Source organism: Balaenoptera acutorostrata, chromosome 10 (assembly GCF_949987535.1).
Source record: "Balaenoptera acutorostrata chromosome 10, mBalAcu1.1, whole genome shotgun sequence".
NCBI classification, from domain to species: Eukaryota; Metazoa; Chordata; class Mammalia; order Artiodactyla; family Balaenopteridae; genus Balaenoptera; species Balaenoptera acutorostrata.
In genome coordinates this window covers 69,533,441-69,554,420 of record NC_080073.1, presented here as the reverse complement: position 1 = coordinate 69,554,420, position 20,980 = coordinate 69,533,441, and the positions used below count along the sequence as shown (strand labels likewise).

The 20,980-nt window shown below is 46.1% G+C and overlaps 1 protein-coding gene across 2 annotated transcripts in view; it reads right to left on the bottom strand.

The window, feature by feature from the left end:
* FGD2 (FYVE, RhoGEF and PH domain containing 2) overlaps positions 1–20,980 on the bottom strand; it is a 51,247-nt gene that overhangs the window by 13,060 nt on the left and 17,207 nt on the right. For both annotated transcript variants that reach the window (XM_057554833.1, XM_007197941.3), the window contains 11 exons: positions 19,912–20,143; positions 18,262–18,342; positions 17,419–17,567; positions 16,012–16,168; positions 15,685–15,823; positions 15,120–15,178; positions 14,730–14,876; positions 13,913–14,005; positions 8,024–8,103; positions 7,908–7,938; positions 7,369–7,461 (listed from right to left, as the gene is read on the bottom strand). In XM_057554833.1, coding sequence (XP_057410816.1) covers positions 7,369–7,461; positions 7,908–7,938; positions 8,024–8,103; positions 13,913–14,005; positions 14,730–14,876; positions 15,120–15,178; positions 15,685–15,823; positions 16,012–16,168; positions 17,419–17,567; positions 18,262–18,342; positions 19,912–20,143 — 1,261 coding nt within the window. The remainder of the gene's footprint in view (positions 1–7,368; positions 7,462–7,907; positions 7,939–8,023; positions 8,104–13,912; positions 14,006–14,729; positions 14,877–15,119; positions 15,179–15,684; positions 15,824–16,011; positions 16,169–17,418; positions 17,568–18,261; positions 18,343–19,911; positions 20,144–20,980) is intronic.

Below are 20,980 nucleotides of genomic sequence, written 5' to 3'. Positions count from 1 at the left end.
ATGCAAATCAAAACTACAATGAGGTATCACCTCACTCCTGTTAGAATGGGCATCATCAGAAAATCTACAAACAACAAATGCTGGAGAGGGTGTGGAGAAAAGGGAACCCTCTTGCACTGTTGGTGGGAATGTAAATTGATACAGCCACTATGGAGAACAATATGGAGGTTCCTTAAAAAACTAAAAATAGAATTACCATATGACCCAGCAATCCCACTACTGGGCATATACCCAGAGAAAACCGTAATTCAAAAAGACACGTGCACCCGAATGTTCATTGCAGCACTATTTACAATAGCCAGGTCATGGAAGCAACCTAAATGCCCATCAACAGACGAATGGATAAAGAAGTTGTGGTACATATATACGATGGAATATTATTCAGCCATAAAAAGGAACGAAATTGAGTCATTTGTTGAGAAGTGGATGGATCTAGAGACTGTCATACAGAGTGAAGTAAGTCAGAAAGAGAAAAACAAATATCGTATGTTAATGCATGTATGTGGAACGTAGAAAAATGGTACAGATGAGCCAGTTTGCAGGGCAGAAGTTGAGACACAGATGTAGAGAATGGACATATGGACACCAAGGGGGGAAAACTGCGATGAGGTGGGGATGGTGATGTGCTGAATTGGGCGATTGCGATTGACATGTATACACTGATGTGTATAAAACTGATGCCTAATAAGAACCTGCAGTATAAAAAAACAAACAAAACAACTAATACTAAACTTTCATTGGGTTATTTGTATGGAAATATGTTAATATAAATGTTTCAGACATTACATGAAATTTCTAAAAATCTTATATTTGTATTTGTATGGAAATATGTATGGAAATATGTTAATATAAATGTTTCAGACAGTACATGAAATTTCTAAAAATCTTATATTTGTATTTGTATGGAAATATGTATGGAAATATGTTAATATAAATGTTTCAGACATTACATGAAATTTCTAAAAATCTTATATTTGTATTTGTATGGAAATATGTATGGAAATATGTTAATATAAATGTTTCAGACATTACATGAAATTTCTAAAAATCTTATATTTGTATTTGTATGGAAATATGTATGGAAATATGTTAATATAAATGTTTCAGACATTACATGAAATTTCTAAAAATCTTATATTTGTATTTGTATGGAAATATGTATGGAAATATGTTAATATAAATGTTTCAGACATTACAGGAAACGTCTAAAAATCTTATATGTTCTGGTATAATGTTATAAGTAATAATCCTAGTTATTACTTTAAAATGTATATCTCAGAAATAACTAATTTTCTTGTCAACTGCATTATTATGAACTTTCATCAAATCTTTAACCATGGTCATTTTTAAGTCTTTTGTCATTTACAGACAGTTCTGGGTGTACTCTGATGATTTTGCAAATATGTTCCTATAAAAGAGTTTCATCTTCAAGAAATTCATTGAAAAGACTCTGACAAGTACAGGTTTCTGGTAACTGACTGTACTGCTGAACTGAATGAATAAGCATTTTCAGAACTCTAATGAAAAACTGATGAACTCATAAAAGTGCTAACAAAAGATCAAGATGAAAAAAAAGAAATTAATTACATGGGACTGAGTGAACTGATGAGGATGAGTATAATTTTTGTGACTTTCTGTCTGAATTAAAAAAAAAAAAATCCCACAAGGACTCAGAGGAAAAGAATATACAAATCAATTTTCACTGCAAAGTAAAGGAGCTGTTACAGTGGAGGATTACTGGACTGAATGTCAATGTTATGACATAGTATAAGTGTGTTTCATGTTTGGTAATTGCAATCATTGTTGCTTTTGTTGTGGTCATCCATGTACAATGCTTGGTGTCAGTCTATCTATCTCTTGTAAAAATAAAATACAGTGTGTGTGTGTGGAAAAAAAAAAAAAAAAGAACACTGGAGCATTTTAGCAAATACTCCTTATCAGGTTAAGAATGTTCTCTTCTATTCCTAGCTCGTTTGATCTTGAATGCATGTTTCATTTTATTCACTGCTTTTTCTGCATTAATTCAGATGGTTATGTAATTTTCCTTTTTAGTCTATTACTATGGTAAATTATCTTAATTAATTATAAAATTAGCATCCTAGTATTGCTAGAATAAACTCTGTTTGGTCATAATAAAAAAAAAAAAAAAAAAAAAACAATGTATAAAGGCTGCAGAGGGTGTGGAGAAAAGGGAACCCTCCTGAACTGTTGGTGGGAATGTAAACTGATACAGCCACTATGGAGAACAGTATGGAGATTCCTTAAAAGCTAAAACATAGAACTACCATATGACCCAGCAATCCCACTACTGGGCATATTCCCGGAGAAAACCATAATTCAAAAAGATACATGTACCACAATGTTCACTGTAGCACTATTTACAATAGCCAGGACATAGAAGCAACCTAAATGTCCATCGACAGATGAATAGATAAAGGAGATGTGGCACATCTATACAATGGAGTATTACTCAGCCATAAAAAGGAACAAAATTGAGTTATTTGCAGTGAGGTGGTTGGACCTAGAGTCTGTCATACAGAGCGAAGTAAGTCAGAAAGAGAAAAACAAATACCGTACGCTAACACATATATATGGAATCTAGAAAAATGGTACTGACGAACCTAGTGACAGGGCAGGAATAAAGACACAGATGTAGAGAACGGACTTAAGGACACAGGGGGCAAGGGGAGACAGGGACGTAGTGAGAGAGTAGCACTGACATATATACACTAACAAATGTAAAATAGCTAGTGGTAAGCTGCCGCATAGCACAGGGAGATCAGCTCGGTGCTTTATGTCCCCCAGAGGGGTGGGATAGGGAGTGTGGGAGGGAGGCTCAAGAGGGGGGGGGATACGGGGAATATATGTATACATATAGCTGATTCACTTTGTTGTAAAGCAGAAACTAATACAGTGTTATAAAGTAAGTATACTCTAATAAACATGTATTTAAAAAAAATAAAAATAAAAAAAAAATAAAATAAAGAATGGTACAAGAGACATGGAAGGATACTACATAATGATCAAGGGACAAATCCAAGAAGAAGCTATAGCAATTATAAATATATATGCACCCAACATAGGAGCACCTCAATACATAAAGCAACTGCTAACAGCTATAAAAGAGGAAATCAACAGTAACAAAATAATAGTGGGGGACTTTAACACCTCACTTATACCAGTGGACAGATCATCCAGACAGAAAATTAATAAGGAAACACAAGCTTTAAATGACACAATAGACCAGATAGATTTAATTGATATTTATAGGACATTCCATCCAAAAACAGCAGATTACACTTTCTTCTCAAGTGCGCATGGAACATTCTTCAGGATAGATCACATCTTGGGTCACAAATCAAGCCTCGGTAAATTTAAGAAAACTGAAATCATATCAAGCATCTTTTCTGACCACAACGCTATGAGACTAGAAAGCAATTACAGGGAAAAAACCATAAAAAACACAAACACATGGAGGCTAAACAATACGTTACTAAATAACCAAGAGATCACTGAAGAAATCAAAGAGGAAATCAAAAAATACCTAGAGACATATTACAACGAAAACACGACATTCCAAAACCTATGGGATGTAGCAAAAGCAGTTCTAAGAGGGAAGTTTATAGCAATACAAGTCTACTTCAAGAAACAAGGAAAATCTCAAATAAACAATCTAACCTTACACCTAAAGGAACTAGAGAAAGAAGAACAAACAGAACCCAAAGTTAGTAGAAGGAAAGAAATCATAAAGATCAGAGCAGAAATAAATGAAATAGAAACAAAGAAAACAACAGCAAAGATCAATAAAACTAAAAGCTGGTTCTTTGAGAAGATGAACAAAATCGATAAACCTTTAGCCAGACTCATCAAGAAAAAGAGGGAGAGGACTCAAATCAATAAAATTAGAAATGAAAAAGGAGAAGTTACAACAGACACCACAGAAATACAAAAGCATCATAAGAGACCACTACAAGCAACTCTATGCCAATAAAATGGGCAACCTGGAAGAAATGGACAAATTCTTAGAAAGGTATAACCTTCCAAGACCGAACCAGGAAGAAATAGAAAATATGAACAGACCAATCACAAGTAATGAAATTGAAACTGTGATTAAAAATCTTCCAACACACAAAAGTCCAGGACCAGATGGCTTCACAGGTGAATTCTATCAAACATTTAGAGAAGAGCTAACACACATCCTTCTCAAACTCTTCCAAAATATTGCAGAGGAAGGAACACTCCCAAACTCATTCTATGAGGCCACCATCACACTGATACCAAAACCAGACAAAGATACTACAAAAAAAGAAAATTACAGACCAATATCACTCATGAATATAGATGCAAAAATCCTCAACAAAATACTAGCAAACAGAATCCAACAACACATTAAAAGGATCATACACCATGATAAAGTGGGATTTATCCCAGGGATGCAAGGATTCTTCAGTATATGCAAATCAAACAATGTGATACACCATATTAACAAACTGAAGAAGAAAAACCATATGATCATCTCAATAGATGCAGAAAAAGCTTTTGACAAAATTCAACACCCATTTATGATAAAAACTCTCCAAAAAGTGGGCATAGAGGGAAACTACCTCAACATAATAAAGGCCATATATGACAAACCCAGAGCAAACATCATTCTCAATGGTGAAAAACTGAAAGCATTTCCTCTAAGATCAGGAACAAGACAAGGATGTCTACTCTCGCCACTATTATTCAACATAGTTTTGGAAGTCCTAGCCACGGCAATCAGAGAAGAAAAAGAAAGAAAAGGAATATAAATTGGAAAAGAAGAAGTAAATCTGTCACTGTTTGCAGATGACATGATACTATACATAGAGAATCCTAAAGATGCCAACAGAAAACTACTAGAGCTAATCAATGAATCTAGTAAAATTGCAGGATACAAAATTAATGCACAGAAATCTCTTGCATTCCTATATACTAACAACGAAATATCAGAAAGAGAAATTAAGGAAACAATCCCATTCACCATTGCAACAAAAGTAATAAAATACCTAGGAATAAACCTACTTAAGGAGGTAAAAGACCTGTACTCAGAAAACTATAAGTCACTGATGAAAGAAATCAAAGATGACACAAACAGATGGAGAGATATACCATGTTCTTGGATTGGAAGAATCAATATTGTGAAAGTGACTATACTACCCAAAGCAATCTACAGATTCAATGCAATTCCTATCAAATTACCAGTGGCATTTTTTACAGAACTAGAACAAAAATTAAAATTTGTATGGAGACATAGAAGACCCTGAATAGCCAAAGCAGTTTTGAGGGAAAAAAACGGAGCGGGAGGAATCAGACTCCCTGACTTCAGACTATACTACAAAGCTACAGTAATCAAGACAATATGGCACTGGCACAAAAACAGAAATTCAGATCAATGGAACAGGATAGAAAGCCCAGAGATAGACCCACACACCTATGGTCAACTAATCTATGACAAAGGAGGCAAGGATATACAATGGAGAAAAGACAGTCTCTTCAATAAGTGGTGCTGGGAAAACTGGACAGCTACATGTAAAAGAATGAAATTAGAACACTCCCTAACACCATACACAAAAACAAACTCAAAATGGATTAGAGACCTAAATGTAAGACCAGACACTATAAAACTCTTAGAGGAAAACATAGGAAGAACACTCTTTGACATAAATCACAGCAAGATCTTTTTGATCCACCTCCTAGAGTAATGGAAATAAAAACAAAAATAAACAAATGGGACCTAATGAAACTTAAAAGCTTTTGCAAAGCAAAGGAAACTACAAACAAGACGAAAAGACAACCCTCAGAATGGGAGAAAATATTTGCAAACGAATCAATGGACAAAGGATTAATCTCCAAAATATATAAACAGCTCATGCCGTTCAATATTAAAAAAACAAACAACCCAATCAAAAAATGGGCAGAAGACCTAAATAGACATTTCTCCAAAGAAGACATACAGATGGCCAAGAAGCACATGAAAAGCTGCTCAACCTCACTAATTATTAAAAAAATGCAAATCAAAACTACAATGAGGTATCACCTCACATCAGTTAGAATGGGTATCATCAGAAAATCTGCAAACAGCAAATGCTGGAGAGGGTATGGAGAAAAGGGAACCCTCTTGCACTGTTGGTGGGAATGTAAATTGATACAGCCACTATGGAGAACAGTATGAAGGCTCCTTAAAAAACTAAAAATAGAACTATCATATGACCCAGCAATCCCACTACTGGGCATATACCCAGAGAAAACCATAATTCAAAAAGACACATGCACCCCAATGTTCATTGCAGCATTATTTACAATAGCCAGGTCATGGAAGCAACCTAAATGCCCACTGATGGACGAATGGATAAAGAAGATGTGGTACATATATACAATGGAATAGTACTCAGCTGTAAAAAGGAACGAAACTGGGTCATTTGTAGAGACGTGGATGGATCTAGAGACTGTCATACAGAGTGAAGTAAGTCAGAAAGAGAAAAACAAGTATTGTATATTAATGCATATATGTGGAACCTAGAAAAATGGTACAGATGAACTGGTTTGCAGGGCAGAAATAGAGACACAGATGTAGAGAACAAACGTATGGATACCAAGGGGGGAAAGTGGCGGGGGTGGTGGGGTGGTGGTGGGATGAACTGGGAGATTGGGATTGAAGTGTATACACTAATATGTATAAAATAGATTAATAAGAACCTGCTGTATAAAAAATAAATATAATTAAATTTTAAAATTCAAAAATAAAATGATAAATGTTGGGAGACAGTTCTCCTAGGGTCTCTTGTGTTTCCTTTTTTCTGGACTGTCTTTTCAAGAATCTTCCTATAGCAATCAGCCTTGAAAATAGATGTTGTCTCTCTAGAGCATAGGGCAGACATGCTCACTGCACATTATAAAAGATTCAGAGACTGATTTGCTTTTATTTGCTGACATAGTCAATTCTGATTCTTTCAAACCGAGGACCAGTCCCTGCCCTTGGAGCATGAATTAATAGAGATAAATAAAGAACTCTTGGAAGATAGCAAAAAAAAAAAAAAGAAAAACCCAAACCAGCACACACACACCACCCCCACAGCCCGAGTTATACATATAGATGTAAAATCCTTCCTAGGGGTAGTTGCATATAAAGCCTCCCAAAGGAATTTTTTGCTAATGGGGGAATCTTTGGCATTGAGTTTCTGAGTAGGGTGATGTTGGTGTGTGTGAGCTTCCCCTGATCCCTTCAAATCATTCATGGTGGGTGACACTCTCCAGCCCTCCAAACTGGCCTAGGTAGAACAAAGAGAGGGAATCATTCCTGTGTAAGGCTGGCGGCTCCAGGAGGGATACAGAGCCTTCATTTACCTCCTGCTCCTGAGTGTCTCCCTCAGGGCTCTGGACCGCAGCTTTGAAGGTTTCATTCCGCTTCTCGATTTGGTCAATGGCGGCTTGGCATGCCTGGGGCAGGGGGAGGGGCACAGGGAGGTGGTTAGGGGGGCAGCAGGAAGGGCTTGCTCATCTGTGAATCCATCTACACATTCCACAAACATTGCTAAAAGCCTACTGGGTGCTAGGCGCTATATTCTAAGTGTACATTGCCTGATTTAAGGGAGGAGAAAATATTAGCCCCAGATTACAGATGTGAAAACTGAGGCTCAGAGACATTAAGTGACTTGCCCCAGGCCACCCAGCTAGGCAGTGAGAGGCAGCAAGATTTGAACCCAGGTCTGACTCCAACTACTACAGAGCAACTTTGAGGAAGAACAGGGAGCAAGCAGGTGGGTGTGCACTCACACACACACACACACACACACACACACACACACACACACACAGCATCCCTCCCTCCCCCACAGCCTGGGTAGGGAGGTCAGAATCCTAGGGGCCCTGGAGCATTCTGATACCTGCAACCAGGAGATCATTTCCTCCTGGGACCTGCTTGGAAAGTGAACACAGGTGTTGAGGAGAGCAGCCCCTCCCAGTTTTCCCATCTTGCCCGGCCCTCAGCCTGCCTGCCTACCGGGCCCGCAGCTCCAGGGTGCGCTGCTTCCCGGACACCAGGAAGGAGTGGGGGAACTCGGCGTCAGTCAGCTCCCGCACCTGCTCGGAATGGGAGGGAGAGACTGTTCAGACTTGCCCACCCGCCCCCCAGGCGCTGTGGCAGGGAGGTAGGTGAACTGTGCCCCAAGGACAATTCAAATTAGAGACAAGAATAGGGAGCTTGTTCAATTGCTCCCTAACCCCATCAAGCCAAGCAAATACGCCTGCAACCTGGCCTCGCTCTGTACAGCAAATGGGACTTAGGGCTCCTGGAACTTTAGCAGATAAGTTGGCCCAGTGTGAGGTAGGGATGACAGTTCCTGACAAAGGAGTCACCCAAAATGGAAACTGGGTCACAAATTGGGTTTGGGGACACAGCTTTTTCAAGACCAGACGTACGGCCTAGAACAAGACCCTTTTACCCTATAGAGTGAATGAAGGAATTGACCACCCAATTCACAGATCCAACAGACTCCCCCACTTCCTGTCTTTTACCATCCTCGTCCCAGAACTCCACAGGTCCTGAGTCCGTTATGAAAGCCACCCGTCACAGAGCACCTACTACGTGACAGCTACTGAGCACCCCACACATGTTCTCATTTAATCAGCACAACTGCTGAACCCACTAATCAATTCTAATGCTTAATGGCCATCATGTGCCCCTGAGGGCAATGCCTGTCAACAGCTACAGTCCCCTGGCACAGCTGAGTCTATGGTTACCTAGCAGTTTACAAGAAATATGGGGGACCGAGGGACATGCTGAATGATGCCACAGGGGTGCGGTCAGCAAAATCCAGACTGTGAGAAACTCTACCAGAGCAATGATCTGATTTCTTCAACTAATAAATGAGAGAAAAACTAGGAGAGGGAGGTATAATGGATAAAAAGGGATGTAAGAAGCATATTACAAATGATTCAAACAGATCAGCTGTGAGAAGACAATTATGAGACAGTCAAGGAAAACCAAGGGATCTTAATGTTATTAAATAATTACCATTAATTTGTTAGATGTAATAATGGTACTGTTGGCAACTTTTAGGGCAAAAAAAAGAGTTCTTATTTCTTAAAGAGACATACTGAAGTATTTATAGGTGAAATGATTATGTGTCTGAGATTTGCTCTTATATAATCCATTGGAAAAGGGGATTAAGAGGGGGACTGCTGAGGAAACCAGTTTTAGCCAGGTGATGAGTATATGGGGGTTCATTGTACCATTTTCTCAGCTTAAAAGTGTCCAGAATAAAAAGTTAAAGAAAATCTTCACAGCAGTCTGGACAGGTAGATATTATCACCCTCATTTGGGAGATGAGAAAATGAAGATCAGAGAGGGCAAGAGACCTGCTTGAGGTCACACAGCACCTAAAGAGCACAATGAAGATTCAAATTCAGGTTTTTGGTCCCCAAGGGTAAAGCAGACCCCACTCCCAGAGCCTAGTAAGCACAGACCTCTCCCAGGCAATGTGGAGACAGTCACAAAGAGAAGCTAAGATACAGACCTAGAGCCCAAGGGCCTAGCATGGAGGAACTTTGTTGTCACTGAATCCACCTGACATTTGGGCCCCTCTGCTGGCTCCCTGCCACGAGGTGACCAGGCCTTGGCACACTTTCAGGCGGTCCACCACACCCCAGAGAGCATGACTCTGGGCACATCCTTCCTCGTGTTAGGCCTAGTCTACCTCTCGGGCCCACAGAACCAGTCCGTTCCCTCTAGAAGGGGCCTGATGTGATTTGCACTTGATACCCTTGACAATGGGGAGGCTCTAAGGGTTTATAAATGGAGAAGCTCATGTGGAGAGAGGTGTTTGGGAAAGCCACTCCAGCAGCTATGTATAAGGGTCGAAGGGCTGGGGAAAATGGGACAAACCAGCAGCCCAGAGGCCAGTTAGGGAGGGATACCCTGAATGGTCCATGCCTGCCTGGAGAGAGAAAAGGTTTCTACCTGGGGAACAGTATCAGGAATCTGGCAAGACTCCATGCCTGATTGGGTGAAGGAGAGGGGAGAGAGGAAAGAAGGGAGAAATCTAAGGTCTGGAGGCCACGGCCAGGAAGAAACATGATGCTTTTAATAGAAAAAGGGGACCTGGGAAGAGCCCCTGACCTGAGGGACCACCTCTGAAGAGGGGCAGGATGAAGGTTTCTAGAGGACAATTCCCCGAGCTCCGCCGTACCCAGGCTCAACCACCAGACTTGGCCGGTTCAGGCCCCTGCCAGCCCACACAGTGCCTTTGTGCTAATTAGAGAAAGACACCCCTTCCTTAAAACACTGTACTGACATCTGTTGGCAAACTGGCGTAATATTCAGTCAAGTGTCTGGTTTGTTGAACCAGACACTTGACTGCCATCTGCCGGACAGTGAGAACTGTAAATATGCAATCTATGCTGTCGTCTGTGGATGAGGTGTGCTCATCTTAATTGACGTGTGCTCGCACAGTGCACAACCTGCACAGGTGTCCATGGAGACGCTGAGTACATATGTACCCTCACCCTCTCCTTCTTCCCAGGCTGCCCCTGTACAGGATGGTACAACGATAGGACCAAGTCAGACCCTGGGGGGCGAATCAGCTGCTGAGAACTAGGCCTCCTTGACACTCAGGAAGGAGGAGGCCAGGGGGTCGTGGCCAGTGGGAGCCATCATGTTGGTCAAAGGTCAGACCCGCCTCCAAACCTTAGACTCAGGAAATGATTGCTGCACAAATGCGGGTAGGTGGACAGCTCTGCTCCTGCCAGGCTCGTGCCATCCAGGAGTGGGCGCTGTGCGGCCACCAGAGCACCAGACACACCCTGTAGGGAATATGTTCACTGGGACTGGAGACGCCGGGAACTCAGCACACACTGGGCCCGGGAGCCCTCGGCACATACCCTGAGCATCTGACACTGTCAGGCCCATTTCTATGTATTTTCTCTTTACAATAGTCTGTTGTGGTCTCCATATTTCTTGGCTTTTCTATCTGTCAATCTCTGCCTCTCTTTTTCTATGCCTGGGTCTCTGCCAGTCCTAAGACAGGGCTGCCTGTCTCCATTTCTCTGTCTGTAACTCTCCATAACCTGCCTTTCCCAGTCTCACTCACCAAGGCTCCCAGACATACAAGCTTGCACACACCCTGGTCTCTGGGACATTCTGGCCACTTCAGTTAGGAAAGCTGGACGACGCAGGGTGGGGGGGCTGCATTCCTAGAGGACCTCAGTCAGCTGAGGTATGGGGGATGGGCTGTGAAGCCCCAGAAGGTGCCCAAGTCCCTCCATCAGCCCTCATCACCTGCAGGCTACACCCCACCCCCAAGCCCTTGATTCAGCCCCAAATGCCAGGCAAGCCCAGTCAGCAGCAGGGGCAAGGCGCTCCTGCTGGGGGCTCTCAGAGGCTCAGGGGTTCTCCAGAGGCGGAAGTGTCCTGGTTCCAGTTCTGCCTGCAGCAGATCCTGGGAGATGGGTGGGGGGAGGGGGAGTCAATAGGGATAGGGAAGGGGGAGATGGAAGGGTACCAAGATAGGCCAGATCTGACCTCTGCTTCTTCCAGCCCCAGCCACCAGGACTCAGGAGTGATCAGAGAGGGGCTGTCAAGAAGTTTCCCCTCCCATTTCCTCCACTATGCCTGCAATTCCGCCCTATGCTTTATCTTTCCAGGTTGAAGCCTTAGTAGGAGATTGTATAGTATGCTGGTTAGGTACAGAGGCTCTGGACTCTGTTATACCTGAGTTTGATCATGCAAACCAGGATTTGCTGTGTGACCCCCAAGCAAGTTACTTAACCTTTCTGGGCCTTGGTTTTTTTTTTATTTTTAAAAAAGACTTTTTTTTTTTTTTAATTTTTTTTACTAGCAGCCTTTTTTATTATTTATTTATTTATTTTAAATTTTATTTATTTATTTATTTATTTATTTATTTTTGGCTGTGCTGGGTCTTCGGTTCGTGCGAGGGCTTTCTCTAGTTGCGGCAAGTGGGGGCCACTCTTCATCGCGGTGCGGGGACCGCTCTTCATCGCTGTGCGCGGGCCTTTCACTATCGCGGCCCCTCCCGTTGCGGGGCACAGGCTCCAGACGCGCAGGCTCAGCAGCTGTGGCTCACGGGCCCAGCCGCTCCGCGGCATGTGGGATCTTCCCAGACCAGGGCTCGAACCCGTGTCTCCTGCATTAGCAGGCAGATTCTCAACCACTGCGCCACCAGGGAAGCCCAAGACTTTTTTTTTAACATCAGTTTTAGGTTCACAGCATAATTGAGAGGAAGGTACAGAGATTTCCCATATACTCCCTGAGCCCACATATGCACAGCCTCCTCCATTGATAACATTCCCCCACCAGAATGGTACATTTGTTAGAATCAATGAATCTACACTGACACATCATTATTACCCAAGGTTCATAGTTTACATCAGGGTTCACTCTTGGTGTTGTACATTCTGTGGGTTTGGATAAATGTGTAATGACTGTTATCTACCATTATAGTACCATACAAAATAGTTTTACTGCCCTTAAAATCCTCCATGTTCATCCCTCCCTTCCCCCAACCACTGGTAACCACTGATCCTCTTGCTGTCTCCATAGTTTTGTCTTTTCCAGAATGTCGTATCATTGGAATCACATAGTATTGTACATAGTATGTATGTATATATGTAGCCTTTTCAGATAGGCGTCTTTCACTTAGTGATATGCATTTAAGTTTCCTCCATGTTTCTTCATGGCTTAATAGCTCATTTCTTTTTATCACTGAATAATATTCCATTGTCTGGATGTACCGCTTTATTTCCTTATTTTCAAAAGTGGGATTAACTACAGATATACTTAGACACAGGCATACTGTACACAGTTATTCACTGCAGTCTCATTTGCAGACACTGACAACTGAGAACAATCTAAATGTCTGTCAGTAGAGGATTGGCTGAACAAATTACGGTACATCCACATGCCAGGATGCTGTGCAGCTATGCAAAAGGATGAGGAAGCTCCTAACGAACTGACTTCCAAGCATCTCCAGAATTAGTAGTTAGTTAAAAAAGTCAAGCGCAGAATAGTGAATGTGAAAAACAGTCTCACTGTTTATGTGAAACAAAAGTAAGGAAGCCATAATGAATATGTTATTAGTTTGTGTATGCAAAGACTACCTCTGGAAGGCCTCACAAGAAGCAAAGGCTGCCTCCAGGAAGGGGAACTAGGGGATGGGGTGCATATATATGCAACATATATTGCATATATTTTTGATATAGTTTGATTTTGGAATGTGTATTATCTATATTTTTAGGTAATAAAGTTATTATTTTTAAAAGATTTTTAAAAACCAAAAAAATGCAGAGGATAATAACAGCCCCTATATCACAGGGCTGTGAAGAGGATCCAGTGGGATGATTTAGGGCCCAACCCAACCCGCAGTGACCGCCCAGTCGATGGGCACTACTATGGACTGCTGTGCTGTCTCCGCTCATTTGTGGCCATCTCTGGATGGGGACACACTCAAGTCAGCAGCTGAGCTGAAAGTGGAGACCCTTCCTACTCAAAGTGTGGCCTGGGGAGCTGCAGTACTGGCATCACCCGGGAGCTGGTTAGAAATGCAGAATCTCCAGCCCCTCTCCGGACCTCCTGAATCAGAACCACATTTTAACAAGACTCCCAGGGGATTCACGCACGTATTAAAGTTTTCAAAATACTGATGTAGATGGTAGGGAAAGCAGAGCAAAGCTGGGAGCTGGGAAGGGCCCTGGACAGGAAGGCTGGGAGGCCAGGTGGGACAGATCTAACCCCAAAACTTTTCCACCTTCATGTTGCCCCGGACCTGACACACCTGGGTTCCTGGACTGAGACCCAGGTTGGTCCCTCCTGCTACTCCCCATACTCGGTCCCACCCTTGGGGTAAAGCCCGAAGGTGGTTGGGGTGCCTCTTACCTTCATGCTGGCCACGTCGATACGGGTCCTGACCTGGAATTGGGCGCCCACCTGGATGACCCTGGGCATACAGTACAGCAGCATGTTGTTGAACTGCAGGAGACACAAGCATGAGTGTGTGCACAGTGGCAAGGGCAGGAAGGACAATCAGGCAGGCTTCCCTGGGCGTGGGCTGAGCCCCACTGGGTCTCCCTCCCCTCTCGCCACCCGCTGGGCCAGCTCACAGGACCTCACAGGTGTGATGAGGAAGTGGTTGTCTAGCCCCAATCCAACAGGTAGGTCACTGAAGGGCTGCCCTATCTGTGGGCATCAAGGGACCACATCAGACCTCAGAAACCTACGAGGCCTTTCTCACAGGGGCCAAGGGTGGCAGGGGCTTATGAGAGATTGTAGCTCCCTCCCCAAAACCTTCAGGTGGGACCAGTTTCCAGATCTCCAGGAGATACCCTGGCTTCTTCAGTGCAAACCAGGGCAATTCTTCCTAGAAGCCAACCTAATTCCCTCCTGCTGTACACTCTCTAGAGCACAGATTGATACCACACGCTTTGGAGCCAAACAGACTGGGTTCAAATTCTGACTCTGTTGCTTCCCAGGCATGTCTGGGAACCCCTTCAGTTAGAAATTCCTGAGGCCTGGAGGTAGCACGTGACTTGTCCCAAGTCACCTGGGTGCCAAAGCAGAGAAGGATAGAGAAGCAGGCTCGTCCCTGTTCGTCCTGCAGTGCCAGCTGGGTAGATGCCAGGCAGGCAGAACCTGGGGCAGAGGGCCCATGGACTTCCCTCCCCAGTGTGGGGCAGGCCCCCCAGCATCCCCCTACCAAGAAAAGGTAGCGCTCCATGGGGCCGATGCGGCGGAAGGAGATCTTGAGGACAGGGCCCTCGCGCAGGAGGGTGTTGGAGGGGTCTACTATGTCGTCCTCCAGGCCCAGGCGCTGGTACACTTCCCACAGTTCCTGCAGCCGCTCCTGGGGACAGGAGGTGCACCTTCAGCCGAGGCCAGGCAGGGCCTGCCTGCTTCTGGAAGGTTTGCCTTGTGTGGACAGGGACAGGGTGTGAGGGGGAGGTGGGCCAGGTGTCGTGAGGAAGGATCAGGGGATGAGGAGATACAGAGACCTGGGTGGGTTGGGGGAGGCTGAGAGCTGCAGGGAGGAGGTGACAGGGCCCCTGGGGATGCCCACTGCTCCTACTCCGAGGGCTGGGATGCTCACCATCTCAGTGATGGCTGCGTTGGAGTGCTGAGCGGCTGAGAAGATCATGTCAAGGGCTTCTGAAATGGGGGCAGGGCCAGAGTTACCCCTTGAAAATACGGGGCTTGTGGCTGAGGCAGGAGGTCCTTGAGGCTTAACCAAGTGGCCTCAGGGCCTGCCATGAGCACCCCCAGGAGCAGCCCTCCCCTGTAGCCTGGCACATGAGGTATTTGGATGATGGGGGCCATTTCCCACCCAGAGTGGAGAGACTAGAAGCCACCAAAAGACAGGGCTTAGGCCGTTGGCTTCTGTGACTTTCAATGCCCCCAAGATCCAGAGGGTGAAGGCATGGTTTCAAATCCCAGCTCTGTTCCTTTTTGGCTGTGTGACCTTGAGCAAGTCACTTAACCTCTCTGAGCCTTAATGTCTATAAAAAAGTGGCTGATGCTATAGACAATGTCTACGAAGTACCAGCCGTCAATGTTGATGGCTGATGGTCATAATAACCATTTTAGTAGGTGCTCCATAAATTATGGAAGCGGCTCGAACCTCCCCAACCCCCTGGATTCCCTGGGGGTGTCCTCACTCTGGGCATCAGCCAGGTCTGGGGCCTGGGCTGGCAGCTTCTGGACATACTCCTTGAGCAGCAGCTCATAGCGTGGGATTCTCTGCACAGGTTCCAGCATGTGGTGCTGCAGGGTCAGGCTGCCCGAGGCCTCGCTGCTCTTGGGGAGGGAGGGGGGAGGGAGAGCGTGGGGGTGAGAGGGGGAAGGGGTGGGTCAGGCTGCCCCTGAGGGTTGGGGGAGTGCGCAGCAACTGAGCCAGGGAGGTACCCAAAATCACTGGGGAACCTGAGCCACTGCACACTGGGGGTGGCAGTGCAGGCTCTGCCCCGCCCCCGCCCCAACCTCACCTGAATGCGGGTGATAACCTCCTGGAAGGGTGGAGATTTGTCAGTCCAGGTGGCCAGCAGCTCGGCGGCTCGCTCAAAGTTCTTGACATACTCACTGTACATCTTCAGGAAGGGGGCCAGCTTCTGGATCACGTCGCCAATGCGGGGGGTGGTCGTCCTGCAGGAGGGGCACCAGGTATTGCCCTCAGTCTGGGGACCTCTTCTCTTGACTCCAGACAGGGTCAGGTTAGGTGAGGTTCCCCTCACCCCCGCAACACAGCCTTTCTGCGGCACTTCTGGGTGCAGGTATAGGGGGGCGTGTCATCCTCACACATGTGTGTGGTTCACTCCCCCTTAGACTGTGAGACCCCCTGAGGGCAGATGCTGTTCTCTCCCACGGATTGGATTCCTCCAAAGGCCCAGTACAGTGTCAGGCCCACAACAGGCATTCAATAACCACCGTTTGCTTGTTCATGTAACAATAACAAGGGCCACATGCCAAGCACTGCCCAAGATTCGGTGCATGTCTCATCTCATTTAATTCTCACAACCCTGCGTGGGGGAGGAGGGACAGTCAGTGGCCCATCTTAGAGAGGAGGAAATCCAGGCTCAGAGAGGTAAGAAAAGGTCATTCGACCCAGGAACTGTTACAGCAGAGCGGTAAGGACTGACCATCTGGACCTGGCCTGCCTGAGTTTGATTTCCAACTGCACCACTTACTCTAGCTGTGTGTTCTTGGGCCAGTCACCTAGCCTCTCTATTCCTTAATTTTCCCATCTGAAAAAACTGGGCATGATGGTAGGCAACCTCACAGGGTTGTCTTTTTTAAAAAAAAATTATTGCAAAAAATTTTAAGCAATCATAAAATAAAAAGAATAACGAACCCCTATATATGCGTCCCTGGACTTTACAATTACTAAGATTCTTTTTTAACAAAGAATTTTAAAGGACATCCCAGACATCATGGCATTTCTTTGGCAAGATACTAATTTCAGCACTAAATACTTTAGTGGTCATCTCTGAAAACAGAGAGGGGTTCCTGCATAACCACAGTGCCATCATCACACAGCAGGCTGATGTGAAGATTAAGCGAGTTAATAGGTGTAAAGCCCAAGGCAGGGCAAGTAGGAAACCCTCAGTTAGTGCCGGTTATTTCCACTGCCTCCTAAGTCATTCAGCCTAGTGAGGACCTGATCCATCCCCTTCTCCAGGACACACACACACACACACACACACACACACACACACACACACACACGCCTCGTCCAAGCCCCTCACTGTGCAGACAGAGCAAGCCCAGAGGAGGAGAGTCATGGCCACACAGCAAGGGCAGGGGCATAATAGGCCAAACCCAGTTCCCTGGGGGCTGCAACCGGACCTGACCAGGGCTGTGGTCAGGGGGCCTCAGGGGCTCCTGCTGGACCTCACCAGTCGTCCAGCCGCCGCTGCAGCTCTGGGAGGAAGAATTGAGCGTGGAACTGGTAGATGGAGGAGGTGTTAGAGAAGATGAGCCTGACCACATCTTCGGGGAAGGCCTTGCTGCTGCGGGCCTCCTTCAGCAGCTCCTGGAAGAACACCTACAGCCGCCGCTGGGTCACTGGGCCTGTGGCAGAGAAGGACCTCCACCCCCAACACCAGCCCAGGGGGAGACAAGCACAGTCCCAGGGGGCTTTGGGGTCCCTCCCCAGCTTGCTGAATGCTTCCACCTCCTTAATCTCCCATCAACCTCACAAAAACCCTGGGAAGAGAGAGAAGCAGGGAAGATTGTATTCTGGCCACTTCACAGATGGGCAAACCAAGGCCTAGAGACACAGGGACTTGGCCAAAGGCTGGCAGCTGATGAATGTCAGAAATGGGCCTATCTCGTGTCTGTCAAGTCTTGGACTTTGCCAGGCTCAAGATCCCACTGCTGATGTTCAGTGATTTAACCCTCTCGCCTTAGGGCTCCTTAATAAAGTGTGAAGGGCTAACAATGGTGAGGATGTTGGGAGTTGGAATGACAGATGAGGATGCTGTGTGGGGCCTGGAAGTGTTCTCTGCTCCTGTGAGACCAGCCCAGGCACCAACAGTGGAACCAGGAGTGGCACTAATGAGCTAAATCCCGATTTCTGCCTGAACTCCGGCCAATGGAGTTAAAAGACTAAGGCTTCCCAGAATCAAACCCCGAGGTCCTAACTCTCAGCTCTTGTGAGGTGGGTCAGAAGGGAGAGCAGGGGTGGGGTGAGGACACCCAGGTGCTGGGGCTCAGGAGGGGGCGTCCTGGCCACTGGCCTGGTCTAGCAGGTGGAGGCGTGCCACATAGGCCTGCTCTGTCTCCAGCAGCTCCTGGACGATCCTCTTCTCCTCAGGCTCCTGCAGGGGAGTTGGGAGGAGAAGGAGAAGCAGAGCTTTGGTCTCCTCTGATGGGAGCAGTATCCAAAGATGCCCCAGTGAAACATACCTCCCGGGATTCATGCCCTCCTGCAACTCATCTGGGCTGGCGCTGGGATCGATTTAACTGAGAGAATGGGGCAGAGTGAGGCTGAGCCAGTTCTGGGCTTAAGCCTTAAGAGGCCTGGAAGCTTCCATTTGTGCCCCCTTGGGAGCCACGAACTACCACATCTGGAGGTCTAGCTGCCCTGTTGGAGAGGCCACATGGAGAGGAGAGGCCCTGGGACTACAGTGAGAGGGAGCCAGGGGTCCAGCCGTGCCAGCATCCCAGCTGAGCACAGCTTTCCAGCTGTCCCTGCCCAGGCACCAGGCTTGGGAGATGAGCTATCTTGGGCATTCCCACCCCAGCCAACATCTGACTGCAGCCACGTGAGAGACCCTGTTATGGACTGAATTGTGTCCCCAAATCAATACATTGAAGCCCTAACCTCCAATGTGACTATATTTTGGAAATAGGGCCTTTAGTAATTAAGTTAATTGAGATAGAAGGGTAGAGCCTAATCCATTAAGACTGGTGTCCTTATAAGAGGGAGGGACACCAGGAGAGCATGTGAACAGAGAAAAGGTCGTGTGAGGACATAGTGAGAAGATGGCCATCTACAAGCCAGGAAGGGAGCCTCACCAGAAACCAACCCTGCCAGCACCTTGATCTTGGATGTCCAGTCTGCAGAGCTGTGAGAAAATGCATTTCTGCTGTTTAAGTCACCTAGTCTGTGGTATTTTGCTGTGTCATCCCGAGCTAAGACAAACTCCAAGTGAGACCAACAGAAAAACCATCCAATAGCATTCCAATCAACCCACAAAACTGTCAGAAATAATAAACTATTTGGCCTCTACATTTTGGCGTAGTTTGTTATGCATCAACTGATAACCAGTATACATAGTATGTACTACTATGATCACCATCCCCATCTTATAAATGAGGAAACAAGCACAAAGGGGTTAAAGAGACTTGCCCAAGGTCACATAGTAAGCAGAAGAGCTGGGACGTGTACCCTGGTAGTCCAGCTCCAGGGTGCACAGCCTCGTGCAGCCGAGCCCTTAAATTCCACAGACAAGAAAACTGAAACCCAGAGAAGGGAGGTGACCTGCCCAGGATGAGTCTAAGGGCAGGAATTAGCGCTGACCTCTATGTCTAGTTGGCACTGTTGCCCCCTTCAGTGGGTAAACGGAGGCCGCCCCTGGGAAAGGTACTAGGTTCCAAGCTGTGTGGCCTTGGACAAGTTCCTTAAGCTGTCTGAGTTTCAATTTCCATGACTAAAAGACTCCTATAGTGAGGGGTATGAGAAATAATGCCAGCAGTGGGGTGCATATTAGACACTTAATCAAAGGCTGTTAAGGGTGGGGTGAGTGTGAATCTAGCTTTCAGCTGATCTCTGGTCACACAAGACCCCACCTGGGGAAGTGCTGGCTCTGGCTGGGAAAGAATGTGTGGGAAGGAGGTCAGTGGAGGGACCCCCACCCAGCTCCCCACTTCTACCCCTCGGGCACCTGTGTCCCTGGGCCGGGGCAGGTCCTAGCCTGGCAAGATTTCCTCCAGTCCCTGCTGGACAGCTTGTTCTTCAGGGAGCTCAGATACCTCCTGCTGACCGTCCTGGGCCCAGAGTCCACGGCCTCCTCCACGGTGGGCTTATCCCATGGCCCTGTGGGCGAAGGAGGCCTGCACCCAGGGTGGTGATGCCCGGCCTCCAGGCCGTGGACTCTGGATGCTGCTCCCGGGGTCCTGAGGAGAAGACAGCAGACCTGAGGGTTTCCAGCCTGTAGAGTAGGGAGAAGAATAGCACCTCTCTGGTGGGGATTTTGGGGCAATTAATGCAAATCACAGATGTTCACTGGCCTCTGAGTACCTGGTGCACAGGAGAACTGACTGAGACTTCTACTTCCCTCCCCAACACCTTTCTTGGAGGGAACTCCAGTCTTCAAAATGAGTCAGCGTAGACTGTGTCTTGCTTTCTGGGGAACAACACACTTCCCTGTTTAAAATGCAGCTAGGGACCCTTCTTTTTGCACATAGAGGGTTTTAAGTGCCCTCCCAGATCACCTCGCCTGTGGACCTCACCCCTGGTTTTAAGTCTCTGTAAGCAGGAAATCCCCTAAAACCCCAGTAACTGATATATCGAGGGAAGGTGGGAGCCATGGAACACTCTAAAGGGAGGGCAGAGCTGATAAAGCTGGGGCTTTTCAGTGTGAGCTACGCCCTCCACACCTCTAGTGGTGGGAAAAGCCAGCCTGGGATCAGTTTCCCTCTCCCTCCAGGGATGAGCTTTCATAGTGTGGCTTTGTTATCCTACCTATTGGATTTGTAGGCCAGTTAAATTCTTTAGATAACAGAGGCCACCCTCAAGGAATATATCCAACGACTTGGGTTGGGACCCATTCCCTTTGGTGTGGAAAGGCCTGTGGTGACAGCACAGGGTGGGCACCCTTATGAGAAAGGCAGGCTGGGAAATGGAGGACCAGACAGGTACAAAATCTTCAAAACTCTGTGAGAAATTTTCTCATTACCCCTATTCTGCAGCTAGGAAAAGAGAGGATCTTGCAGCAAGAGGGGGGCAGAGGT